The sequence below is a fragment of the Nomascus leucogenys genome, chromosome 20 (genome assembly GCF_006542625.1).
Source record: "Nomascus leucogenys isolate Asia chromosome 20, Asia_NLE_v1, whole genome shotgun sequence".
Lineage (NCBI taxonomy): Eukaryota > Metazoa > Chordata > Mammalia > Primates > Hylobatidae > Nomascus > Nomascus leucogenys.
The window spans coordinates 75401060-75426219 of NC_044400.1; the positions used below are offsets into that span (position 1 = coordinate 75401060).

At 50.9% G+C, this 25160-nt stretch overlaps 1 protein-coding gene across 2 annotated transcripts in view; it reads left to right on the forward strand.

Moving 5' to 3' along the window:
- The window catches only part of NSG1 (neuronal vesicle trafficking associated 1), a 73711-nt gene that overhangs the window by 15841 nt on the left and 32710 nt on the right, over nucleotides 1-25160 (forward strand). The window contains exons 2-6 of one of the 2 annotated variants that reach the window (XM_030801432.1): nucleotides 17924-18014; nucleotides 22010-22151; nucleotides 22383-22465; nucleotides 22767-24059; nucleotides 24489-24643. In XM_030801432.1, the coding sequence (XP_030657292.1) occupies nucleotides 24515-24643 (129 nt within the window). In that variant the 5' untranslated portion in view covers nucleotides 17924-18014; nucleotides 22010-22151; nucleotides 22383-22465; nucleotides 22767-24059; nucleotides 24489-24514. Of the gene's footprint in view, nucleotides 1-17923; nucleotides 18015-22009; nucleotides 22152-22382; nucleotides 22466-22766; nucleotides 24128-24488; nucleotides 24644-25160 lie in introns of those variants that run through there. The other variant, XM_030801433.1, reaches the window with a different exon arrangement.

Consider the following 25160-nt stretch of genomic DNA (forward strand, 5'->3'; position numbering starts at 1 on the left):
GCCGTGGTATGTGTCATGGCAGCCACAGAAAATCAATATGAGCTTTGTGACTGAATTTCCAAATCATCGCGGTCTCAGTTTTCTCACTGGTAAAGAGTCCCTAACTTACACAATTATTTTGAGGATTAACTGAAGGATTTAGGTCGAACCGTATTAAATTGCCATTTTTTGTAAGTCAAAAATGACTGGATGTTGGCAGTTGCATCAGAGCCAACCCAGTGATCGGTGAGAAGTGCCAGCATGGCAGGGAGCATGTGGTGAATGCACGGGGAGTGCCGTGTATGCACCGCAGGTGCTGTCGAGGCTGATTTCTCCAGGGGAGAGTAGCATCTGCACTGGCCCCAAGGGATGGGCAGGAGCTCATGCGGAAGGAAAGGGCTGCTGGGCACAGGGGGGCACCCACGAGACAGCAGTGTGGGCAGAGCACAAACTTGGGCAGGGAGGGGAAAGGCAGCTCTGGGAGGGGCTGGGAGGGGAAAGAGGGTGCAGGAGGGTTGATATATGCACCTACTGAATACACAGCCCTCTGTGCCTGCTCAGCCGCCAGAGGGGGGTCTCTCCACCCTGCTACAATGGTGATTTTGCTGAGACACGCCTGAATGCATTACACCTGGTGTCACCTGTGTTTCTAGCCTCTGTGAACTTGACACTTTGTTGACATTCATCCTCCATGCATTGGCCAGAAAGACCTTGTTCTGAACAACCTGATAATGTGCTTAAGTCACCGTGCCTGACCCCCTGCCTCCCTCGTCACCTCCCCCACTCCTCAGAGGTGTCCTCTTGTGGGTAGAGGCACTTTTCAAATGCAAACCAACCAACCCAGTCCACGCTGCAGCCACCTGCTTCTTTAGGCTCTACTGCTCCAGCCACATCTACCTGTCCTCATCAGCCCAAGGCAGGTACCAGACTGGTAGGGCAGCCTTGTGCCCCGGAGCAGCTGCAATTATTCAAACTGGCCAATCCCAAGCCTGCCTACCTTTCTTGCTGGTTCTGTCCCACAGCAACCACAGTCAAAGTCCCCACTCATGGCTCTCCTCTCTGCCTCCTCCTCCTGACTGCGCCCATCTTCCTGTGTGGCCCCAGGCATGGCCTGCTGCCTCCTCTTGGAAACTGTGAGTGACAAACTATATTTTTAGTGGCAGGCGTCTTCTGATCTGTAGGCCTTCAGGGACTTCAGATGTCCTATGAATACACTGTATTTTTAAACATCCCTGCTCAAAACTCTTCACTGGGTTATGTATGCTTGGGAGAAAGTTAAAAATTCCCTAGTTTATTAGTCAATTTTCATGCTGCTGATAAAGACATACCCAAGACTGGGCAATTTACAGAAGGAAGAGGTTTATTGGACTTACAGTTTCACATGGCTGCAGAGGCCTCACAATCACGGCAGAAGGCAAGGAGGAGCAAGTCACATCTTATGTGGATGGCAGCGGGCAAACAGAGAGAGAGAGAGCTTGTGCAGGGGAGTGTCTCTTTATAGAACTACGAGATCTTATGAGACTCATGATAATGAGAACAGCATGGGAAAATCCCACCCCCACAATTCAATTACCTCTCACCAGGTCCCTCCTGGAACACATGGGAATTCAAGATGAGATTTGGGTGGGGACACAGCCAAACCATATCACTTAACCTTGTGTATCAGTGTCCTGTGGCTGCTGTAACAAATTCATTAGCACACATTCAGTGGCTTAAAATGAGAGCAACTTTTGCAGTTCTGGAGGGCAGAGACCTGAAATGAGTTTCACGGGGCTTAAGGCAAGGTGTTGGCAGGGCTGCACTCCTTCTGAGGCCCTGGGAGAATCCATTTCCAGCTCCGGGAGCTGCTTTCTTCACATTCCTCGCATTCCTCAGGTGGCGACTCCTTCCTCCATCTTCAAAGGCAGCAGCATCACATCTTGCTCCAGTTTTTCTTCTGCATCAAACCTCCCTCTTATAGGGACACCTGTGATTACATTCAGGGGTCATCCGATAACCTAGAACAAGCTTTACACCCAAAAACGTTTAGCTTGGTCTCAGCTGCAAAGTCCCTTTTGGCATATAAGGTAACAGCCATAGGTTCTGCCGATTTGGACGGGGATACCCTTGGGGGCCATGGTGCAGCCAAATACAGCCACCATTAAAGGCTTCTGCTTCCCTTGGCAACATCAGCTCCTCACCTTCCCACATGCCCCATCTAGCCCCGCTTAGATGTGCCAAGGGCTGCTCCTTCTGGAATGTTCTCCCTGCCCTTCCTCAGGGCCCTTCTGTCTGGAGACCTCATGAATAACCTCCCTGTGGCGATTCTCAGGCACTCCCAGAGCATCATGTCTACACACCTCATTTCTCATGCAGAATCTGAATCTTGGGCAAGTTCAAGACCAACACCAGAAGGGGCACATTGATGAACAAGCACATGTCTTACCTGGGGTGACCCTGAAGTTAAGAGGTTAAATAGGAAGGTACAGCTAGGTAAAAACAGTTGGAGGTGCTGAGAATGCCTGGAGGAAAGAAATGCCAGGGGCACACTCTCTGATGGGTTAGCATGAGATTAAAACTCACAGCTGACACTGGGCTCTTACTATGTGCCAGCCACATGGATGATTCTAACTTCATCTTCCCAACATCCCTAAGTGAAACTAGTATAAGGTCCATTTTATAGGTGAGGAAACTGAGGCACAGTTTCAATAACTTCCACAAGGTCACACAGCTGGTGACCTAGAGCAGACCCAGGCTCTGATCAGGCAGCCTGGTTCCAGGGCTGGCACCATCCAGCATGATGTGACAGAGAAGAAGGCATGGAGGTAAGCCTGGAGCCCAAGGAGCCAAAACTCGGTAGAGGGGAGTGCCCAGGGAGTGGCTACCAGAGTCACACATAAGGCTCTCACCCAACTAGCCGTGTTGCCACTCTTGGTAAGTGGTAGCAGTTATTGCCCTTGATGGGAAAGTTGCCAGAAGTAGAAACAAATGACATGATACAAGAACTCAGCTTCCAATGAGAGGCTCATGGAGGCAGCCTGACCACCAGCCAGTCTTCCTAGAAGCACCCAGGAAGGAGCCTCTACCAGGGGTCACTGAAGGCCCCTCCCAACTCAAGGATCTCCAATTCTGTAGGACAGGAGTGAAGCCATCAAGTGCTGAGGCTCAGAGGAGAGTCACTGCTGGAGGAAGAGAAAGGAGGCTGGGAGCTGGAGCATCATTGCTAAGGGGGAGAGAGAGAAGCTTCTAGCAAGACTGGCCAAGGAAAAAGAGAGAATATATGTTACCAAGACCCAAAATGAAAGATGGGTAATCACTACAGGTCATACAGACATTAGCAGGATAAAATGAATATGTCTCATATGGTATGGTTTGGCTGTGTCCCCACCGAAATCCAGAATTGTAGTTCCCATAATCCTCATGTGTTGTGGGAGGGACAAGGTGGAGATAATTGGAGCATGGGGGCGGTTCCCCCATCCTGTTCTGATGATAGTAAGTTAGTTCTCGTGAGATCTGATGGTTTTATAAGGGGCTTCCCCCTTCACTGGGCACTCATTCTTCTCCTTCCTGCCACCATGTAAAGAAGGACGTGTTTGCTTCCCCTTCCACCATGATTGTAAGTTTCCTGAGGCCTCCTCAGCACTGAGAAACTATGAGTCAATTAAACCACTTTCCTTTATAAATTACCCAGTCTTGGGCGTGTCCTTTTAGCCGCAGGAGAAGGAACTAATACACAAAAATTTTACATGAACCAATTCCTTGAAATCTACAGACTACCAAAAGTCATGCATGAAGAACTAGACCATCTGAATAGTCTTATATTTATTCAAGAAATTAAGTTCAAAATTAAAGATCTCTAATAATGACATTTCCAGGCCCAGATGGTTTTGTTGGCTAACTTCACCAAATATTTGAGGATGATAACTACTCTGCAGAATCTCCTTGAGAAAATAGAAGAACACTTCCCAACTCATCTCATGAGGTTAGCATGACTCTAATACCAAAACTAGACAGAGACACAACAAGGAAACAAACCCCTACAAACCAAGACTCTTCATGAACATAGGGGTGAAAATCAACAAAATATAGCCAACCAATGCCAGCGTGACCTGGGCAAGGCACCTAATCTCTCTGAAACAAAATTTTCTTTGGCTTAGATGAGGACTGAAGCCAGATGTGGTGGCACAGGCCCATAGTCCCAGCTACTTGAGAGACTGAGGCAAAAGGATTGCTTGAGCCCGGGAATTTGAGACTAGCCTGGGCAACATAGTAAGACTCTGTCTCAAAAAGGAAAAAAAAGAAGGATGATTACATCTTTGTGACATCATCATGAGATAATAATACACATTAGAATACTTAACATAGAATTGGCATAAGTGTCCAGGGAATTTTGTGTTGCCTTTAGTCTGGCCCAGTCATCTTCCTCACACCATTCTGGCACTTGTCACATGTTGTGCTTGTGAACTTACTGGAAGACAGAAGCTACTGCTACTGAAGTGGCTTTTGCTGTTGATGCAGGAGCCCTGTGGAGCTTAGGAGTATCCCTCCAGGTCACTCGGGGAGACCTGGGCTGGAGCCAGGTTCAGCACACTCCAGGAGTGGCACAGTTGTCAATTGTGTCATTGGAGCAGTCTCTGAGCAGTGCTGTTTTATTAGCAAATACTGAATTCCACTCCAAAAGATATGGCCTGAGCTCAGAGTTTGTTATGGATAAAATCGTTCTTCATGAGCAGTGAGTATCTATCTCTGGCGGTATTCAGCATCTTGAAGGGGCTGGCTTATGTCTCTCTGCGAATTGATTCGGGTCAGCCCTACTTCCTACCCCTCATTTCCCTGAGCCCACTACGTTCCTAGTTCCCAAAGCCCCCTGATAATTTATTGCACCTGCCTCTCTTCTTGATGGTTTGGAAATCAATAGATTTGTTTTCCTTTCTTCTACACTGGCTAATATGGTTTGGCTGTGTCTCCATTCAAATCTCAACTTGAATTGTATCTCCCAGAATTCCCATGTGTTTTGGGAGGGACCCAAGGGGAGGTAATTGAATCATGGGGGCGGGTCTTTCCCGTGCTATTCTCATGATAGTGAATAAGTCTTAAGAGATCTGACGGGTTTATCAGGGGTTTCCACTTTTGCTTCTTCCTCATTTTTCTCTTGCCACTGCCATGTAAGAAGTGCCTTTCACCTCCTGCCGTGATTCTGAGGCCTCCCCAGTCATGTGGAACCATAAGTCCAATTAAACCTCTTTTCCTTCCCAGTCTCGGGTATGTCTTTATCAGCAGCTTAAAAATGAACTAATATACTGGCTCAGAGTGCAACTGGGTGATGCCTCTTTTTAAAATCCCATAGCCTGAAAAACACTTCCTTAGTGTAGGATCCAAACCCACCTCCCCACTCCCAGGGCTGGGCTTTGGTTCACACGTCCTGCTGCCTGCCTTTTCCCTCCAGCCTCTTTGGCCCAGAATCAAGCCATTCCACCACCAACCCCTGGGTTTGAAAAGGTCCATCCACCCTTACAGTCACTGAGGGCTGTCATGGAGCTGCAGCGGCCTCTCTGGACATGAGTGTTCTCACCTATAAACTGGAGACACTAATACTCCTCACCTCCGAGGAGGAGCTGAGAGTCATGAGAGATCATCCAGACAATCACCAAGGACAGGGCCTGACCCATGATCAGTGCTCAAGGAAGGCTAAGACTTACTATTGTTATTGTTTGGGGAAAAAATAATGCTTCCTCTTGTGTCCATAGTGCTTGTGAGTTTGCAAAGTGCTGATTTGTTTTCATTCCATTCCAGCTGGGAGGCAAGCCTGCAAGGGCAGGTCAAGGAGCGGGAAGGCCTCTGATCACAGATGAGGAAGCAGTGCTCTAGCCCCATGGTGGAGTGGGATGCAGCCCAGCAGGACTGCAGCTCGAATGCCTGACAGCTTCTCACATTTCTCCAGGGGAAGGACTGGCCAGCCCTTTAAAGGGAGAAACTGGGACTTCCGTGATGGGGCTTGGAGAGCAGAGACTGCATCTATTCAGTGTGTTCCTGATGCCCTGTGCTGTGCCTGGTTTGCAAGGATAGACCCTCAGTAAAATACACTGGATGAATGAATGAGTGAGTGAATAAGGGCAAGGCAGGGTGGCTGAGTCAGGGATGGGAGATAGTGGCGTTGGAGGGCATGTGCTTAGCAATACCTTAAGCCCACTGAGTGCTGGGCATAGAGCCACACTGAGCCAGCTTGCATGACATCATCACTGGGATCATCAGTCCCATTTTACAGATGAGGAAACTGAGACCTGCTTACCAGCAGGGAGTCAATGAGTCCTACATCTGAGATTGAGTTCAGGCCTGTATGATTCCCATCACACTTCCCAAATATCCCAGAGGTGTATGTGATGGCAGTTCATCAACGTTCGAATCAGGGCCCTGTTTTCTGTATAACTGCAATGATCCTGCTCATGGGAACATAAGCCTGAAGCCCCAGATCAAGGCCCGGCAGGGTCCATTTCTGGTGAGGGCTCCCTTCTCGGCTTGCAGAAGGCCACCTTCTCACTTTGTCCTCCTGCGGCAGAAAGAGAGGGTGAGTTCTGCTGTCTCTTCTTCTTCTTACAACGGCACAGCCATATTGGATTAGGGCCCAACCCTGACGACCTCATTTCACCTTTATCACTTTCTCACAGGCTCTATCTCAAAATATGTCACATTGGGGATTAGGGCTTCATCACAGGAATTTGGGGGAGACACAAATATGTAGTCCAGATTGTGAGGTAGGCTGAACAATATCCCCCAAAATCTGTCCACATCTTAATCCCCAGATCCTACAAAAGGCTCCTTAAATGGGAAGAGGAGCTTTGCAGACGTGATTATGTGGAAGACCTTGGAGCAGAGAGATGATCCTGGGCTATTGAGGGGGGTCTGATGTCATCCCAAGAGTTGTTATAAGAGGGAGTCAGGAGGAACCAAGCAGAGGGAAGGGCAATGTGAAAAGGGAAACAGAAATTGGAGTGATGTTGGCCGGGCATGATGGCTCACACCTGTGATCCCTGCATTTTAGGAGGCTGAGGCGGGCAGATCACTTGAGGTCAGGAGTTCAAGACCAGCCTGGCCAACATGGCGAAACCCCATCTCTACTAAAAATACAAAAATTACCTGGGTGTGGTGGTGTATGCCTGTAATCCCAGCTACTCTGGAGGCTGAAGCAGGAGAATCGCTTGAACTCAGGAGGCAGAGATTGCAGTGAGCCGAGATCGCGCCACTGTACCCCAGCCTGGGCAACAGAGTGAGACTCCATCTCAAAAAAAAAAAAAAAAAAAGGAAAAAAGAAATTGGAGTGACATATTTCAAAGATGGGGGAAGAGCCACCAGCTAAGGAATACCAGTGCCCCAAGTAGGCAGTGAGGAAGGCAGGAAAGCGACTCTACCCCAGCATCTCCAGAAGGAACCAACACCTTGTCTTCAGCCCAGTGAAGCTGAGTTTAGGCTTTGAGCTCTAAACGGTAAGAGAATTTGTTTGTACTGGGTTCAGCCTCTCTGTTTGTGGTAGGTTGTTACAGCGGCAACAGGGAACGAATACAGCCAGGATTAGGTTTGACAGCGAGCAACAGGAAATCCCAAGTATCAGTGGCTTCAACAAAAGAATTGGCTACAGAGTCTGTAGGTGGTCCAGGGCCATGGAGGGAGGGGTGCTGCCCCCTAGGGTCCTCAGGCCCAGCTCCTCCCAGGACCCTGCTTCATCATCCTGGGTGGGAACCTTAACCTCATGGCCCAAGATGGCATCCACACAACAGGTGGCAGGAGGGAGAAGGGGACAGCAAGACAGGGAGAGGGCTGTGCACCAATGTCCCTTCCAGAAGGTCACTAGAGCTGCTGTGCACTTCTTCTCTCATCCCTCTTGCCAGAATTTCATTACAGGGCCACACCTTGCCGAAAGGGAGACAGGACAAGGGGGTTCTTATTTTCTGCAGACACATGCCTAGAGGGAATTTTTATTGCAATGGAAGAAGGGGACAATAAACATTGGGGATAACCCACATCTCTGCTATATTTTACCTGTCTGAGCCAAGGCCAGTTTGGAATGTGCTCAGCATCAAGGAGCAGAAATCCTGCCCCAAAAGGGCCTAAGCAAGTAAGACTTCCTTATTCTCACTGGGTAAGAAGTGTCTGTGGGATGGTACAATGCAGTTGGCCCAAAGATGACCACACTTTGAGGGTTGGTTTCCAATCTCAGATCTGTAGCCTCAGGGACGGAAGAAGGCTGCTGTGGCACCAGGTGTCATTTCTTTTCTTTCTTTTCTTTTCTTTTTTTTTTTTTTGAGAAAGAGTCTTGATCTGTCACCCAGACTGGAGTGCAGTGGCTCTATCTCGGCTCACTGCAACATTCGCCTCCCAGGTTCAAGCGATTCTCATGCCCCAGCCTCCCGAGTAGCTGGGATTACAGGTGTGCACCACAATGCCCAGATAATTTTTGTATTTTTAATAGAGATGGGGTTTCACCATGTTGGCCAGGATGGTCTCCAACTCCAGACCTCAACTGATCTGCCTGCCTCGGCCTCCCAAAGTGCTGGGATTACCAGTGTGAGCCACTGCGCCTGGCCCAGGTGTCATTTTTACATGCAAGGCAGGAAGAAGGATGAAGAATACTGCCAGACTTGTATGTCCCTCTTCCACAGGAGAACAAAAGCTTTCCCACACACCCCCAAAGACTGCATAGAGTCCCGCTGGCCAGGAGGGGGTCTCCTGGAACCCCTCTCTGCAGGGGAGTCTGGAAAGCCAAGGATTTAGCTGTCTAGCCTCTCTATTAGATAATAGATGAAAATCCTTATGCCCTTTGAACACTAATTCCGTTTCTAGGAATTCCTATACCAACAGTTTCTATCAAAGATGTGCACAGAGAATATGCCCAAAGCCGTTCACTACAGCGTTACTTATTGTGAAGAATCCTAAATATCCCAAATGCTCAACCTGTGCTGTTGGGTGTCAAATTGGGTCCCAGTCATTCAGTGTCTGGCCCCAGCACCTCAGTTACTTAATCTGGAAAATAGAAGAAAATGTGTTTTACCTGTTAGGACGATGGTGAGGACCAGAGATAAGAAATAGAGCTTGTGTGTAGCCGGACATGGTGGCTCATACCTGTAATCCCAGCACTTTGGGAGGCCGAGGCGGGCAGATCATGAGGTCAGGAGTTTGAGACCAGCCTGGTCAACATGGTGAAACCCTGCCTCTACTAAAGATACAAAAAATTAGCTGGGCGTGGTGGCACACACCTGTAATCCCAGCTAATCAGGAGGCTGAGGCAGGAGAATCGCTTGAACCTGGGAGGTGGAGGTTGCGGTGAGCCGAGATCACACCATTGCACTGCAGCCTGGGCGACAGAGCAAGACTCCGTCTCAAGAAAAAAAAAAAAAAAGAAAGAAAGAAAGAAAGAAATAGAGCTTGTGTGGTGCATGGTTGCTGCTCAGTCAGTGGTCTCCAACCCTTCCTCCGGCAGCTATGCATCTTCACCAACCAAAAATATGGGGCCGATGTCAACATGTTTGATGCACCTTATTCTCCAAGATCTCAGGAGAGTGGAACTCCGCCCTCCAACCCTCTAGACTCTAGAGTGAGAGCTATCTGTGTGACAGCATGGGGACGATACTGGCTTTGGAACAAGCTGTCTAGGCTCAAATTGATGTTTAGGTGACTTCATGTTCTCTAATCCTGCGAAGGGGCCACTCAGCCATCTCATCAGTATAATGGGGCAACAGTCCTGACCTCACAGGCAATTGTGAGGTTTCACAAAAAAAAAAGTGCCCCCAGACAGGGTTTGGAACCTAGTAAGCCCCAAAGAACCACTGGCCTTTTCACTCCTGACAGTGGATATTGGAGGAAGCGCCCATCTCCTCTGACACAGAGGCACTCACGGTAGCAGAGGGAATGCTGTAACACAAAGGGTTTCCATTCCAGCTGGAAGTTTCCCTGGCCTGAGGCATCCAGGGCTCCTGGCAAAAAGGTGACCTAATTATTAATGAAAGTTCCAGAGATGAAAGCTAAGACATAATCCACCCCTGAATGGACTCGGAAGGAGCAGATAATGGGACGATAAAATTAATCTTGTAGAAAAACACAATTAGCTGTATAATTTATAAATCTCGTCTCCTTCCACACGGGGCGACTCAGGAGCAACACGGGCACAGCGCTCTCGGCACAGCCTCCCATTTCGCACGCACAGATGCCCCTTTTCCTGGGACAACATTTTCCTTTCACATTCAGGGGTCATTGTTGGAGGTTTAAAAACAATCTTCAGAAACCAAGGTGACCCAGAGAACAGAGTGAATGGCGCCATCCTGTATTCCCCCGTTTCTTGCCCATTTCCAGTCTCTTCAATGCAATTGAAGGATCATTTAATGAGAACATGGTGGGGAACAGGCCCCGCACTAGGCCAGGGCCTGGGGCAATGAAGGAGCTCCCTCTCTGCTCTCCCAGGGCTCACATAGGCCAGGGCCTGGGGCAGTGAAGGAGCTCCCTCTCTGCCCTCCCAGGGCTCACAGACCAGAGTGGGGAAAGGAGAGGACACAGAAAGCTGGAGACAGACAGACCCAAGCCCAGCTCCTCCCTCCCAGCTGTGTGACCTTGAGTAAGTGTTTCACTTCCCTGGGCCTCAGTTTACTCACAGGTAACATGCGATGAATGAGGGTGCCTCCCTCACTCCCACAGCTGGAAGGGGATTAAAGGAGACAAAGTCTGCAGATCGCTCACCGGCACAGGACAGGCCCACGGCAGGCTCAGTCGCTGCAAGTTCAGAGTCATCCTCATCCCTGCCATCCCTCGTCTTCCTCCTCATTTTACTCTGACCATCTCTTTTTAAAAATTGAGACACACCTGAAGTCAGGAGTTTGAGATCACCCTGGCCAATATGATGAAACCCCATCTCTGTTAAAAATATAAAAATTAGCTGGGCATGGTGGCACATGCCTGTAGTCCCAGCTACTTGGGAGGCTGAGGCAGGAGAATTGCTTGAACTCAGGAGGTGGAGGTTGCAGTGAGCTGAGATCACGCCACTGCACTCCAACCTGGGCCACAGAGGGAGACTCTCTCTCAGAAAAAAATAAAGTCATTAAAATGGCCTAAAATTATTAAAAATTTTCAAAAAAGAAAAAAATTGAGATATAACAATTCACATACCATAAGAACTCACCATTTCAAGGCATAGAATTTGCTGGGGCTTTTTAAGAGTATATTTTACGGTCATGCAACTATCACTACTATTTAACTCCAGGACAGTTTCATCATCCCCCCAAACATCCCATACCCAACAGCAGTCACCTCCCACTCCCTCCACTCATCTGTTTTTGTCTCTGTGGATTTACCTCTTCTGCATGCTTCGCATAAACAGAATCACAGAGCATGAGGTCTTTTTTTGTCTGGCTTCTTTCACTTAGTCAAATGGTTTCAAGGTTTAATCATGTTGTAGCATGTGTCAGTGCTCCATTCTTTTTTATGGCTGAGTAATATTCCACTGTACAGCTAGACCACATTTTGTTTATCCCTTAATCAGTGGATGGACGTTTGGGTTCTTTCCACTTGTTGGCTATTATGATTAATGCTGTCATAAACATTCACGTGCACATTTTTGTGTGAACTTACGTTTCAATCCTCTTGAGTGTATACCCAGGAGTGTTGTTGCTGGGTCATAGGGTGACTCTATGTCTAACTTTTTGAAGATCTTTGATACTGTTTTCCATAATGGCCACACCATTTTACATTCCCATCAACAACGTATGAGAGTTCCGATTTCCTTGCATCCTTGGCAACACTTATTATTGGCTGGTGTTTTTTGTGGCCATCCTCTGACCATCTCTTGTGTCTCTCCCTCCTGTCCATCTCCATGGCCTTGCCCTCATTCCACCCTCACCTTCTCCAGCTTGGACTGTGGGCGCCACCAAGAGTTTCTCATTCCAGAACTGAGCTCCTGAGGATCTCAGGGTTCCCAGGTCCTCCCATGGGCTTCTTGTGCTTGCCTCCAGTAACTGCAAAGGCTTCTGAGCTGCCCAGTCAGTCAGCAGTCGGTAGCATTACATGGTTCCTGGAACATGCTCATTCCCTTTTGTGTGCCTCAGTTTCTCTACCTGTAAACTGAGGTATTGAACTGGATGAGGGGCTCACACTCAAACAACCACAGGGCCAGGCAGGCTGGGCAGCCAAGGTGAGTGAGGCACAAGCCTCACATCTAAGGCAGGAGAGGGAATGGTGGGTGCAGGAGGTGGGCAGCCATTCTCCCCATGGAGCTGATTTTTGCCACGTGGGAATGTCTTTGTTGTGAGGTCTCTTAATTTTTCAGAAGAAGGCAGTAAATTTGCATGTTTCATGATATCTGGTTTTTAAGCGTTTCCAAAAAAGACAATTTCCTTCCCTCTCTTCCTCCCTCCCTTCCTCCCTCCCCCTCCCCTCCCCTCCCTCCCCTCCCTCCCCTCCCTCCCTCTCCCCTCCCCTCCTTCCCCTCCCTCCCCCTCCCCTCCCCTCCCTCCGCCTCCCCTCCCCTCCCTCCGCCTCCCCTCCCCTCCCCTTCCCTTCCCTTCCTCCCTTTCCTCCCTTCCTTTTTTTTTTTTTTTTTGAGACAAGGTCTCACTTTGTGGCCCAGTATGGAGTACAGTGGTATGATCATAGCTCACTGTCACCTCAACCTCCTGGGCTCAAGTAATACTCCCACCTCAGTCTTCCAAGTAGCTAGGACTACAAATGTGCTCCACCACTAAATTCACCCGATTGTTATTATTATTAGTATTTTTTTGTAGAGACGGGGTCTCATTATGTTGCCCAAGCTGGTCTTAAACTCCTGGGCTCAAGCAATCCTCCCACCTCGACTTCTCAAAGTGTTGAGATTATAGGCATGAGTCATCGCACCCAGCTGGGAATTTTCAAAGTATAGAAATGAGTATAGCTCACTGCGCAGAATTCCAGTTTACAAACCCAGAACTGATGATTCTGAAACATAAGTGTGCATCAGAATCTCCCTGGAGGGCTTGTTAAAAAGCAGTGTTCCTGATTCAGCAAGTCTGGGGTGGGGCCTGAGCATCTGCATCTCTAACACACTCCTAGGAAAGGCTGATCTGTTGGTCTAGGGACTGCACTCTGAGAACCAGAGCCCTGGACTAATGCTTTCTGGGATCTACCCCAGCTCTCCAATGCAGGTTTGTGATTCCAAAACCCAACGTAGAGGCACTCTGCTCAGGGAGAAGAAGCACCACATGCTGGCTAGGCTCCAGACAAGTGCAGCAAGCCTCATCCCTGCCCTGTCCTGCAAAGGCCACCAGGGAGAGACAGCAGCATTGAGCAGGACCATGCACCTTCCCTCTACTGAGCTCTAATCAATCCGGAGAATTTGCACTCATGAAATGCTTCAAAAACTCTAAACAATGCGTATGATGTCCAAATACGTAATATATTCAAACATAAAGGGAAAACACATTAAAAAGTAGAACAGCTATCTGGGCTCAAGTACCTCCGTATTCATTTCCTGGGGCTGTCATAACAAAATACCATAAACTGGGCAGCTTAAAACAACAGAAACCTATTATCTCAGAGATTTGGAGGCTTGAAGTTCAAAATCAAGGTGTCAGCAGGGCTCTGTGCCCTCTGAAAGCTCCGGGGAGGCTTGATTCCTTGCCTCTTCCCCAGTTTCTGGAGGCTCCTGGGGATCCTCAGCATCCCTTAGCTGTGGCCGCATCCCTCCAGTCTCTGCCTCTCTTGTCCCACAGCCTTTTCCCTATGTGTCTCCCTGTGTCCTTTCATTTTTTCTTTTTTGAGATAGAGTCTTGTTTTGTCACCCAGGCTGGAGTGTAGTGGTACTTTCTCGGCTCACTGCAACCTCTGCCTCCCGGGTTCACGCAATTCTCCTACCTCAGCCTCCCCAGTAGCTAAGACTACAGGCATGCACCACCATGCCCGGCTAATTTTTGTATTTTTAGTAGAGATGGGGTTTCGCCATGTTGGCCAGGCTGGTCTCAAACCCTTAGCCTCAAGTGATCTGCCCGCCTTGGCCTCCCAAAGTGTTCACATTACAGGTCTGAGCCACCACGCCCAGCCATGTCCCTTCTTCTTATAGGGATACTAGTTATTGGATTGAGGTCCACCCTACATCCAGGATGCTCTCATCTCAAGATCTTTACCTTTTCTATCTGATTAGACCTATTTCCATAAGGTCACATTTTGTGGTCCCAGATGGACATGAATTTTGGGGGACACCTTTCAACCCAATACAGCCTCTTTCAGATGTCATTCTGATAAGTTTGGCAATTTGGACTCTCTGCTCATAGCAGATTAGAAACAGTGCACGGGAAAGAGTGAGGGGTGCACTGTGAGGATCGCGTCTGCAATCGCTGTGCGGACGGCGGCCACAGAGGCAGCGACAATGGCAGGGGCAAGCCTAGCCAAGCCCACAGCCTGTGGACAGCCAGTGGAGGGCACGAGTCCCAGCCCATAGCACCCAATCCAGTTCGGTCTCTGGTGTTCATGAAGCTGACCTGATTCTTCAACAAGAGGTTAAATTCTTTCCAAGGTCCTCTGTTTTGGAAGGCAGGATGACGTGCTCTGCATTTGAGAATGACTCTGGTCCCAAATGGGGAAAATTAGACCTAGAGGGATAAAAATTCAATCTCTGGAAAATCTGCTCATGAGGACCCCAAGCTTATTCCTGAGCTGGGCCTGAGAAACAAGGGGAGAAAAGTGACAGATTATGAACATTAAAAAAAAAAAAATATATATATATATATATATATCATGTCATGGCCAGAAGTTGCAGGACAGCTCAGGGCCTGTGGATCAGGGCTGGCCTAGGGGCTGTGTGCTAATTTCACTCTGCTGTGGCCACCAAACCCCAGCCCCAGCTGCACGGATGGAGGCATTCCAGACGGAAAAGCCCCATTAGCTCATCGCTGCGCCGCCTGCAATGCAGTTCAGCCTTTCGCTGTGTAATCTCCAGCACACTCCGGGGAGCCTGTGAATTTTAGACACTCTCCCAGGGACCCTGGCTCCACAAAGCATGAAATGAATTGCATTCATCCATCTGTGGGCTTTTAAAAAATTCAATAATTAATTCAAGCGTATGGTGGTATTACTGTTATTAGAATTTGGCCTTTCTGTGGTTCTTTACTTTGGCAAAGTGCTTTTATAATCATTTACTGGCTAAATAATTTAATACGAGTTATTGCTACAAGCTAGAAATCTGGTACTTAGCTGGTGCTGAGGGACATTGGACTGCTTATGAAAAAAGCAGGGGAAGGGCGGAATGGAATTATGTGGCCTTCGTTATTTATCCCCCCCGGTCACGCGTGGTCACTTGCTTGACCTCAGTGTGTCCTCGATAATTTTGGTTCTGATTCATCCTGGGCCATTCTTGCCATCGTGACAGTGAACACAGTTGCGGGGGGACACTTCTCAGGGGGAGGAGAATTAAGTTATTCTAGTCCAAACCCCTCATTTTATGGAAGGGGAAACGGAGGTGGGGGCACGCTTTGCCCAAGGCCACATGGCTAGTATGAGGACTAGCATCACCTCAGGACCTGAGGAGAGTATTCGGCTTTAAGGGATCCTCCCTCCCCGCTTTATTAGAGTCAAGAAGGGAAAGAGAGGCATAGCTAGGTCTCCTGTCAGCCAGCATGGGCCGAGAGCAGGCCTGGGCCTGGGGACAATAGGGGGCTGCATTGTTGCTCGGAAGTCCACCCCTCTGACCGAGTTCTTTTTTTTTTTTTTCCCTTGAGATGGAGTCTTGCTCCTTCGCCCAGAGTGCAGTGGTGTGATCTCAGCTCACTGCAACCTCCACCTCCTGGGTTCAAGTGATTCTCCTGCCTCAGCCTCCCGAGTAGCTGGGATTACAGGGGTGCACCACCATGCCCGACTAATTTTTGTATTTTTAGCAGAGATGGGGTTTTGCCATGTTGGCCAGACCGGTCTCAAACTCCTGACCTCAGTGATCCTCCCACCTTGGCCTCCCGAAGTGCTGGGATTACAGGCGTGAGCCACCGCGCCTGGACTCTGACTGAGTTCTTGAAGTGCCTGGTTTTCTCCCTCCTGCCAACATATCTTCCCAGCATCTTCTCTTTTTTTTATGTTTTTATCTGCATTATTATTTTTAATTTAATTTTAAGTTCTGGGGTACATGTACAGGACATGCAGGTTTGTTACATAGATAAACGTGTGCCATGGTGACTCGCTGCACCTATCAACCCATCACCTAGGTATTAAGCCCTGCATGCATTAGCTATTAATCCTGACGCTCTCCCTTCCCTCACCCCCTCAACAGGCCCCACTGTCTGTTGTTTCCCTCCCTGTGTCCGTGTGTTTTCATTGTTCAGCTCCCACTTATAAGTGAGAACCTCCAGCATCTTCTTAATAATCATCTGTCACCCAAGCCTCGGTGGCCTCATCTGAGAGATGGACTGTGAATACAAACAGCCCTAGAATGTGGGTTGAGGGCATTAGGAAAAATATCTAGAAAGCACTTTGGTGCTCCCTCCGTATTCCCTGACGACACATACTATTAATATGGTCATTTACACCAATGATCATTGTTACTTTATCTGAAAAATGGGTGTAACAGTACCTGTCCTTTCTACTTCAGAATTTTTGTGAAGCTAAAAAAAACTAAGATGATGACAGGGAAGGTATTTCATGGTCATCATCATCATCATCTAATTCTTCGCTTGGAGGATGGTTAAAGAGGGGTTTCCTCCTTGAGGCTCTGGGGGGCTTCAGGGAGCAAGAAGTGTTCTCCTCGGCATTTGTATCAGTCAAGATACCAAGAGGTTGCAGGGGCCATGCCAAATGGAATCATTTGAGGAGATGTATTTCAAAGAATTGTCTGCAGAGGTGGCCAGGGTGTAGGGCTCAGAAGAAGCGTCAGTGGCCTGGGCTTGCAGGGGGAGCTATTACCATCCCTGGGCCAGCAGGAGGAGGGGAGGAGGTGTGACAGGGTTCTGGAAGGGCTGAGGTTGCCTTGGAGGAGGGGTGGCTTTTTTTGAGGAATAGGGCCAGCCTGAGGAAGCCAGGGGGCAAATGCCTCTTGGCCAGAGGGCAAGGATGTCCACTGCAGCGGCCACAGTCCATCCAGCCCAGTTCCTGTCCTAGAGACAGGATCTGACGGGCCAAGGGCAGAGGCCTGCACAGCACCATTGGTGGATCAGAACAGTGAAGGGGTTGGGAGTTTTGCTGTGGCGGCAGGAGTCTGGCCTGGTCTGTGAGCTCCCGTGGCTCACTGGGGGTAACTGAACAGGCAGAGGCCCACGGACAGGCTCCACCTTTCCTCTGAGTGGCCGGCAACAATGCACCCTACTCCCTGCTGGCCCAGGTATAAAATGAAGGTGTGAACTAGAGGATTATTGAACCTCGCAAAAACCCTTGACCCTAACATAATTGTTCGTTCAGTCCACATTTCACCCTCTCCCCTCTGCAAGACTGTAGAGCTCTATCTTCTGAATTTGACCCTCCCCCCAAAAAAGGCACACGGGATGCGCTCCTTAGAAGTTCACGTGTGCTGCTGGGCGTGGTGGCTCATGCCTGTAATCCCAGCACTTTGGGAGGCTGAGGCAGGTGGATCACTTGAGGTCAGGAGTTCGAGACCAGCCTGGCCAACATGGCAAAATCCTGTTTCTACTAAAAATACAAAAAAAAAAAAAAAAAATTAGCTGGGCATGGTGGCAGGCACCTGTAATCCCAGCTACTCAGGAGGCTGAGGCAGGAGAATCATTTGAACCTGGGAGGTGGAGGTTTCAGTGAGCCAAGATTCTGCCACTGCACTCTAGCCTGGGTGAGAGAGCAAGACTCTGTTTCAAAAAAAAGAAAAAGAAAAAGAAGTCCTCACGTGCCTCCCTCCCCTGCCTCTGCTGGGTTTGGGGGCTGGGCTGCTTCTCCGCCCTCCCCTCCACCCTCTTCATGACGGAAATCCTAGACAGGGAGAACATTTCTTGACCTAAATATTTTTCTACTCTAATGTCCTTAATTTTAGAGCTGGACAGGTTGGATTATTTGAAAATAGCCTGGGTTGTGAGAGGAAAACGAGAAGGCCAGAGGAATTTGGAGCTGCCAGCATCTTGGAGGTGAGCATCCAACCAAAGAACACTCAGCTTCTGCTGCCTTTATGCCCATCGATCACCCCACATTGCAAGGCTCTCATCACAAATCCAAAAATAGGACTCCAATGGGGAGCATTTGTAAATCATCTTTTCTTAGATACCAAATCCTGGAGCTGAAAGAAGAAAACATGTGTGACCATTCCTCTCAATTTACAGATGAGGAAACGCAGGCCACAGAGGGCTTTTCACCAAAGCCTTTGGCTGTCTTTTTCTTGCTCCCACTCCCCCAAGGTCAAGTGCCTCACAGCCAAAGCAAAATGGATCTTAGAAATAATCTGGGAAAATCAGGAATTGCTGAGTGGTTCATTAAGACTATAAGACAAAATAGCAATAACAAGCAAACAAAATCCCTAAACCCCCAAACTAAACACACAGACACGATTCTGTTTAAATACATCATCGGTCATCAAATGATTCTGAGCCCCATAATCATATTTACCCAGTGAAAGCAAAGAAGTAGAGTGAGTCCATTCATTTCTTAGCCATTTACTGAGCGTCTCATGTGGCCAAGCGCTGGGAAACACAAAGGTAAATAAAACCCTGGAGAACACTAGAAATTATATTTATGATTTCATTTATATATTATGTATTTTAAATAATAACATTTGGGGTTTTCCAGAACTGGGCATTTTGCAGTAAGGTCAACTCTAAGAAGAGAGCATTACAATGATGTCACGGGCAAACCTGCCTTCAGTTTTAATCAGACCAGGAATTTTCTGTTTTTTTTTTTTTGTACTTGAGGCAGGGTCTTGCTCTGTTGCTGAGGCTGGAGAGCAGGGTGCAATCACAGCTCACTGCAGCCTTAACCTCTTGGGCTCAAGCGATCCTCCCACCTCAGCCTCCTGAGTAGCTGTGATCCCAGGTGTGTGCTACCACACCTGACTAATTCTCTCTTTCCCTCCCTCCCTTCCTTCCTTCTTTTCTTTCTTTCTTTTTCTTTTTTTTTTTTTGATGGGGTCCACTTTGTTGTCCAGGTGGTTCTCAAACTCCTGGGCTCAAGTGTTCTTTCCACTTCAGCCTCCCAAAGTGCTGTGATTAAAGGGATGAGCCATCGGGCATGGCCTGACTTTCTTAGTATGCACTTGAACTCGACTTTACACCCCTGATGTTCACATGTCTTACTTTACTGTGAATGTAAACTAAGTGGATGCCTATTCAATTAAGCAAACATTTCCTGATTACCAGGCCATGTTCTAGACAGGGGGGATATAGAAATGAAAGATTAAGTGGTTCTGCCTCATTTGCTCACGATCTATACAGAAATGTAAATATCCAGACTCCGGGATAGAGAAGCATAAAGACAGGCCAGGCTTCAAAGAGGAGGCAACATGGGATCTGGGCTTTGGAGGATGAGGAGCAGTTTGTGAAATGGATGAGGAGTGGGGAAGGCAATCTAGGCAAGAGAAACAGCATTTGCAAAGGCCTGGAGGCAGGTGCTTGGGGGAATGGAGAATTTGGCTAGAGGACAGGGTTTAAGGAGAAACAGGGATGACTTCACCCAGGTGGGCTGATTCTTCACATTGCAAATGGATTGTCCCATTTGCAGAAAGATCCAGAGCCTAATGTCTCTCCCGATTCTGTGTCAGTGGGCCAGCTGATCCCAGTGGGCCGGCTGATCCCAGTGTGCTGGCTGATCCCAGTGTACCGGCTGATCCCAGTGTGCCGGCTGATCCCGTGGATTGAGAAGTGGACCCGAGAAACTTAAAACCATCAGAGATGAGGATGTGTGCGGGGAGCGACTGTTGTGGAATACAGGTTTCTTTACTGGGTGATGAAAATGTTCTGAAATTAGTGGTGATGATTGTACAACCTTGTGCATATACTAAAACCAGTTAAGCGTATATTTTAAACTGGTGATATCTGTGGCAGGTGAATTACATCTCAATCTAAAAATAAGACATTTGGATGAAGCATCTCTGGATCGACATGGCTAGGCTGCAGAAAAACAGAGCAGAACCTCCGCTGATCTCCTGCCACTGAACCTCCATAGCCCGACAGCATTGGAGGGCCACCCCCCCAGCAGGACCTCATCCATCCTGGAGATCTGGCTGGTTGTGGGACACCTGACTGGAGCCTGCAACTCATCCCAGCTCTGCAGGGAAGCCTGTGGCCCGGGACTCATCATTTGACTTCTCTGAGCTGCAAAGAGGCTCATCAGGCCTCTAGGGGAAGAGTCACCTTTGTCACTCTGAACACTTGCCACATAACCAGGAAAAGTGTCTATCACCTCACCCTGGCTCCAGCACCAGCTGCTAAGAATAGAGACCACAGCAGTACAGAATTAGAGGTCAAAGCAATAGTAATACCTAAAACAGGCACTTAAAAAATAAGAATAGCTCATTTGATTCTCACAGCACTGCTATGATGGAGGTGTCATTATCTCCATTTTACAGATGGGGAAACTGAAGCATAGAAAGGTTAAGCAGCTTGCCTGAAGTCACACTGCTAGGAAGAGAGAGACGGGATTCAAAATCGGGCCACGGCTTAGCCACTATGTCACATTGTCTGTTGCTGTGACAGTCTGGACTTCAACCAGTGGGACAAGGGAAGTTGCTAAAAGGCTTGGACCTGGAAGTACAAGGGTCATTAGAGAGTAGTGCCTGGCTGCCCTGAGGAGAGGGAGCAGGGTAGGAGTTACAATCGTACAGGCAGTGATGGGTCTGTGCCTGAGATCAGTAACCCTGGAAGTATTCCTAAGTCATTTAGGGCCAGGTGCAGTGGCTTACACCTGTAATCCCAACACTTTGGGAGGCTGAAGCAGGTGGATCACGAGGTCAGGAGATCAGGACCATCCTTACCAATATGGTGAAACTCCGTCTCTACTAAAAATACAAAAATTAGCTGGGAGTGGTGACACGTGCCTGTAATCCCAGCTACTCAGGAAGCTGAGGCAGGAGAATTGCTTGCACCAGGGAGTCGGAGGTTGCAGTGAGCTGAGATCGTGCCACTGCACTCCAGCCTGGCGATGGAGCAAGACTCTGTCTCAAAAAAAAAAAAAAAAAAGTAGTCATTTAGAAAAGCTGAGTATGTGTCAACAATCTTCTGTGGCACTTGGATTTTAAATTGTTGGTGCTGGAATGAAACCGGTCCGGGGGGAGATCACATGCCATTGATTTTCCCTTTTGTATGTTGTGAAAATACCTGACATCTGTTTGACCTGCAACCACCACTGCAGCCTCAGCCATCCCCATTTTTGTGGCTGTGGCTTCTTCAACCTAATTTCTGCCACTCTTTGTGAATGACTTGGGTTCTCCAAATCACCACGCCCTTGCAAGCTTAATGCCTGTAGTGAACTGAATGGGGGCCCTTAAAAGATATATTCACATGCTAATCCCAGGAACCTGTGATTTACCTTACAGAGTGAAAGAGTGAACATTATCTCAAACGGCAAAGATAGGATTAAGTTAAGGATTTTGAGAGGGAGACCTTATCCTGGATTATCCAGCAGGCCCTAAATCCTATGATGAGTGTCCTTATGAGAGACACAGAGAAGAGGAGGAGGCAATGTGACTGGAGTAACATGAAGGCAGAGATTGGAGTGACGCAGCCATAAGTCAAAGAATGCCTGGAGCCACTGGAAGCTGGAAAGGGGAAAGAACAGGTTCTCCTCTGTGGCTTGTAGAGGGAGTGAGGCCCTGCTGGGACCTAGACTTTAGACTTCTGGCCTCCAAAGCCAGCAGAGAACACGTTTCTCTTGTTTTAAGCCAAATTTGTTCCAACAGTGGCAGGAAGCTCACATACTGTCTTAACATATTCTGTTCCCCTACCTGGAATGCCTTCCCCTCTGCACGCACCTCTCTCAGGCCCACCTGTAGGATGCTTTACCCACAGTCTCTGGATGTCCTCCCTCCTGGCAAGAGGCAGAGGCCACTGCTCCCAGCAAAGACCTGCCCTTGTCCACAGCTCCCTGCGGGTGGCTGTGTGTCTCAAGCATTTTGCATCGTCCGTGCCCTTCACAGGGCCCAGATACAATCAGCAGAGGAAGAAAACCACAGGATGAAACAGTCCCAACGACCAGCACCAGTCAAGACCCAAGACAGCAAACAGGGCCAGCTAGCAGAGAAACATGATTGTCCACCGTCCATCTCTGGGACAACCTAGGTCCTTCTTGCCTCTCTGTCCTCCTCAGTTGACAGTCTTTGAGGGAGGGGCAGGGCCTCCACTTTGTTCCTCCTGGTGTGGAATTCTGACCGAGTGTGTGTGTGTGTGTGTGCGCGCACGCGTGTGTGGTGGGTTCTGTTAAACGCTTGAGCCTGAGACGGGGGTGGGGAAGCCATTCCCTTGCTTAAGCCCAAAGGGTTTCTCCTGACCAGTGAGTCACCCTCGTGGCAGATGCCTGGGCAGATTTCTAAAGTGGAGCGAGAGAAATCTTCTCTTCTTCACCTGCTTCAGGAAGGCATCAAAGTGCCAGAAAGGTGACTTCTGTGGGTCCCTGAGGCCCGTGGCAGGGGCCAGAGTCTGACACCCGCTTTCCCTGGGTTGGGGGTGGGGTGCCTCTGCCAAGAGCCTGGGTTCAGTCCAGGCTGGCCTGTGGTCAAAGGCACACTTAGACCCTGGCTGGAGAGTTGGGGCGAGTTACAAGAGACCCACTAGGTCACCTGTCAAAGACGGCTAGCCCTCCTGGGGGTTTTGAAATCAGGGCACCCGCGGCAAGTTCCCAGGCTGTGCCTGGGGCTCAAGGCGGTGGCTGCTCCTGTGCTCTTGGCTTAATCCCAGGATTCTCAGACGGCTGAGGGAAAACGCCCCGGACCCTCCGCAGTGCCACGCGGAAGTCCTCGGAAAGGGTGTGAAAAAGTATCGAATTTGGGGGATGCCTCCTCCACGTCCAGCGCCTGACAGGGCCCAGCTCCTGGCCCCAGGTGCCCAGGAGGCACCGATCCCCGCAGCCGGCCTCCTTCCGCGCGGGCTCCACTCCCATTTCAGCCTCGCCCCCACACCCCATAGTCTTTCATCCGTGAGTCCTGCGGTCAGGACGGGTTGGAGGTCTGCAAACAGGACCCTCTCTGGGAAGCTGAGACAGCGGCTGCGCTCGGGGTTTAGGGGCGCAAATCAGGCTAGAACCACCCCCCTTCTCTCTGCGTCCCGGTCCCAGCGGCCCCTCCTCTGTGCCCAGGATGCTCGGGCGGCGGCTGCAGTGGGACCTCCGCCCTCTCTGCCAACCAGAGCGGAGGAACCTTTCCGCCTCCCTCCGCGCGGCGCACTTAGCGCTCTTTGCCTAGAACGACTTCCCTCCCGCTGCCTGGGGCAGCCTCACCCTGGGCGCCCGCACCCCAGCCCTGGGAGAGCGCTGCTCCGCCTCCCGCACCACCGAAAACCTCCTCCTCCTTTTCGGGCCGCGCCCCCTTTATACGCGGACGCGCCCTCTTTTGGTCGCCCCCTCCCCAACCCAGCGCTGAGGAACTCGCTGCTCTGGTCTCCGCCACCACCCAGCGCCTCCTGGGCCCATCCCCCCAAACCCTTGAACGTCCTCAGGACCCCCAGGTGAGCGCGGCGCGCTGCGGGCGGGGACCCTCTCTGCACCTCCCCGCACCCCTGGGGGTCGCTCTGTCCCTAGGGTCCCCGCCTCCCTTTTCTCCTTTCTAAGCGCCTCGCGCCCATGCCGCCGCCCGGGGTGGCGCAGCCCGCAGTCCTCCCGCTCTGGGCGCCCTCCGCCGTCCGAGACCCCTCCTGGGGGCGCGTCCTCTCCCGCTCCCCTGTTCCCTCCCCGGGCTCAGGGCGGGCGCGTGGTCCCAGGGGAGGCTCCCGCCCAGCCCCGCACTCCTTTGTGCGGCCGGGCGGGCGCTGCGTCAAGGCGGAGGCGCGGCCACCCGCGCGCACCCAGCCCCCGGGAGCGGCAGGAAGGGAGGCGGCGGCGCGAGGAGGGAGCGGCCGTGGAGCCCAATCGCTCGCTCCCCTTCCCAGGTCTGCGCGCGGCGCCGCCTCCGCCATTGCTGCGAGCAGGAGCAGGCGAGGCGGAGCTCGGTGCGCGGAGCTCGGAGCGCTGAGCTGACCTGCCGGAGCCGGGCGTGGGTGAGTGCGGCCGGCCGCGCCTGGGCTCGCCGCGGCCAGACCTTGCCTGCCCAGGAGCGGGGCCCGGGGTATGCCCATCTCCCCGAGTGCGCGGGACGGGGCTGTGAACGGCGGGTCGCCCGAGTGCGGCGGCCCCAGGACCGGGGACCGGGTCTGGAGGGGCTGGGCAGGGGCGGCGCCCCCTTTCCTGGCCGCGGTGCGCCCTTGCGCCCGGCGCTTGGGTCCTGCGAGATGAGGGTCTAGAAATACACAGCACCACCCGACCCCCGCTTCGGGCCATGACCACCGCGTCCCCACGACCCCTCCCCGAGACGAAGCGGGGCCGGCGAGCTCGCGGACGCCGGGACGCCGGAGGGTGTGGGTGCCCACTTCCCCCCGCCCCGCCCCGGGTCTTGCTTGCGGTGACTCCCCCCGGCCCTCCCGCCGCAGGCTGCAGCCTCGGAGCTCCCGGAACGATGGTGAAGTTGGGGAACAATTTCGCAGAGAAGGGCACCAAGCAGCCGCTGCTGGAGGATGGCTTCGACACCATTCCCCTGATGACGCCCCTCGATGTCAATCAGCTGCAGTTCCCGCCCCCGGATAAGGTAAGCCCCCCCCCCACGCCCCTCCACGTTGCCGGGTGCGCACCCCTAAATCTCGCACGGCTGCCGCAACAAAAGAAACGCGCCGCGTGCGCTGGGTACGCGAAGTGGGGGCGGACTCGGGAGGCCGGAGGGGGCGCAGCGAGGACAGTGTACCCGCGCGGGATTCTGTGGGGGAGGGGGGCCCTGCCTTAGATGATATTCTCGTCCTGACAGTGGAACGTGGTGGGGCAAGATTCCTTCGCGTTTTTCCTGGGAGCCTCATCCGAGAGGGCCCTGGCCCCGCAGCTGCCCTGCTGCTCCCTTGCCCCGTGGCCCCAGGGGCTCTGGATCAGGGGTGAGCCTAGGAGCGGGCGAGGCTGCCCCTGTACCTTCCCGGGTGTGGCAGTTTCAGCCCGACTTGCCCCACCGAGGCGGCGGAGCGTTCTCCTTGGTCAGATGGCCCCTCCCCAGGGCTGAATTGTTCTCGTCCTTTCTGCCTGCCCCTGCCAGGCTGGCGCTAGGTGCAGGAGGGTGTGCG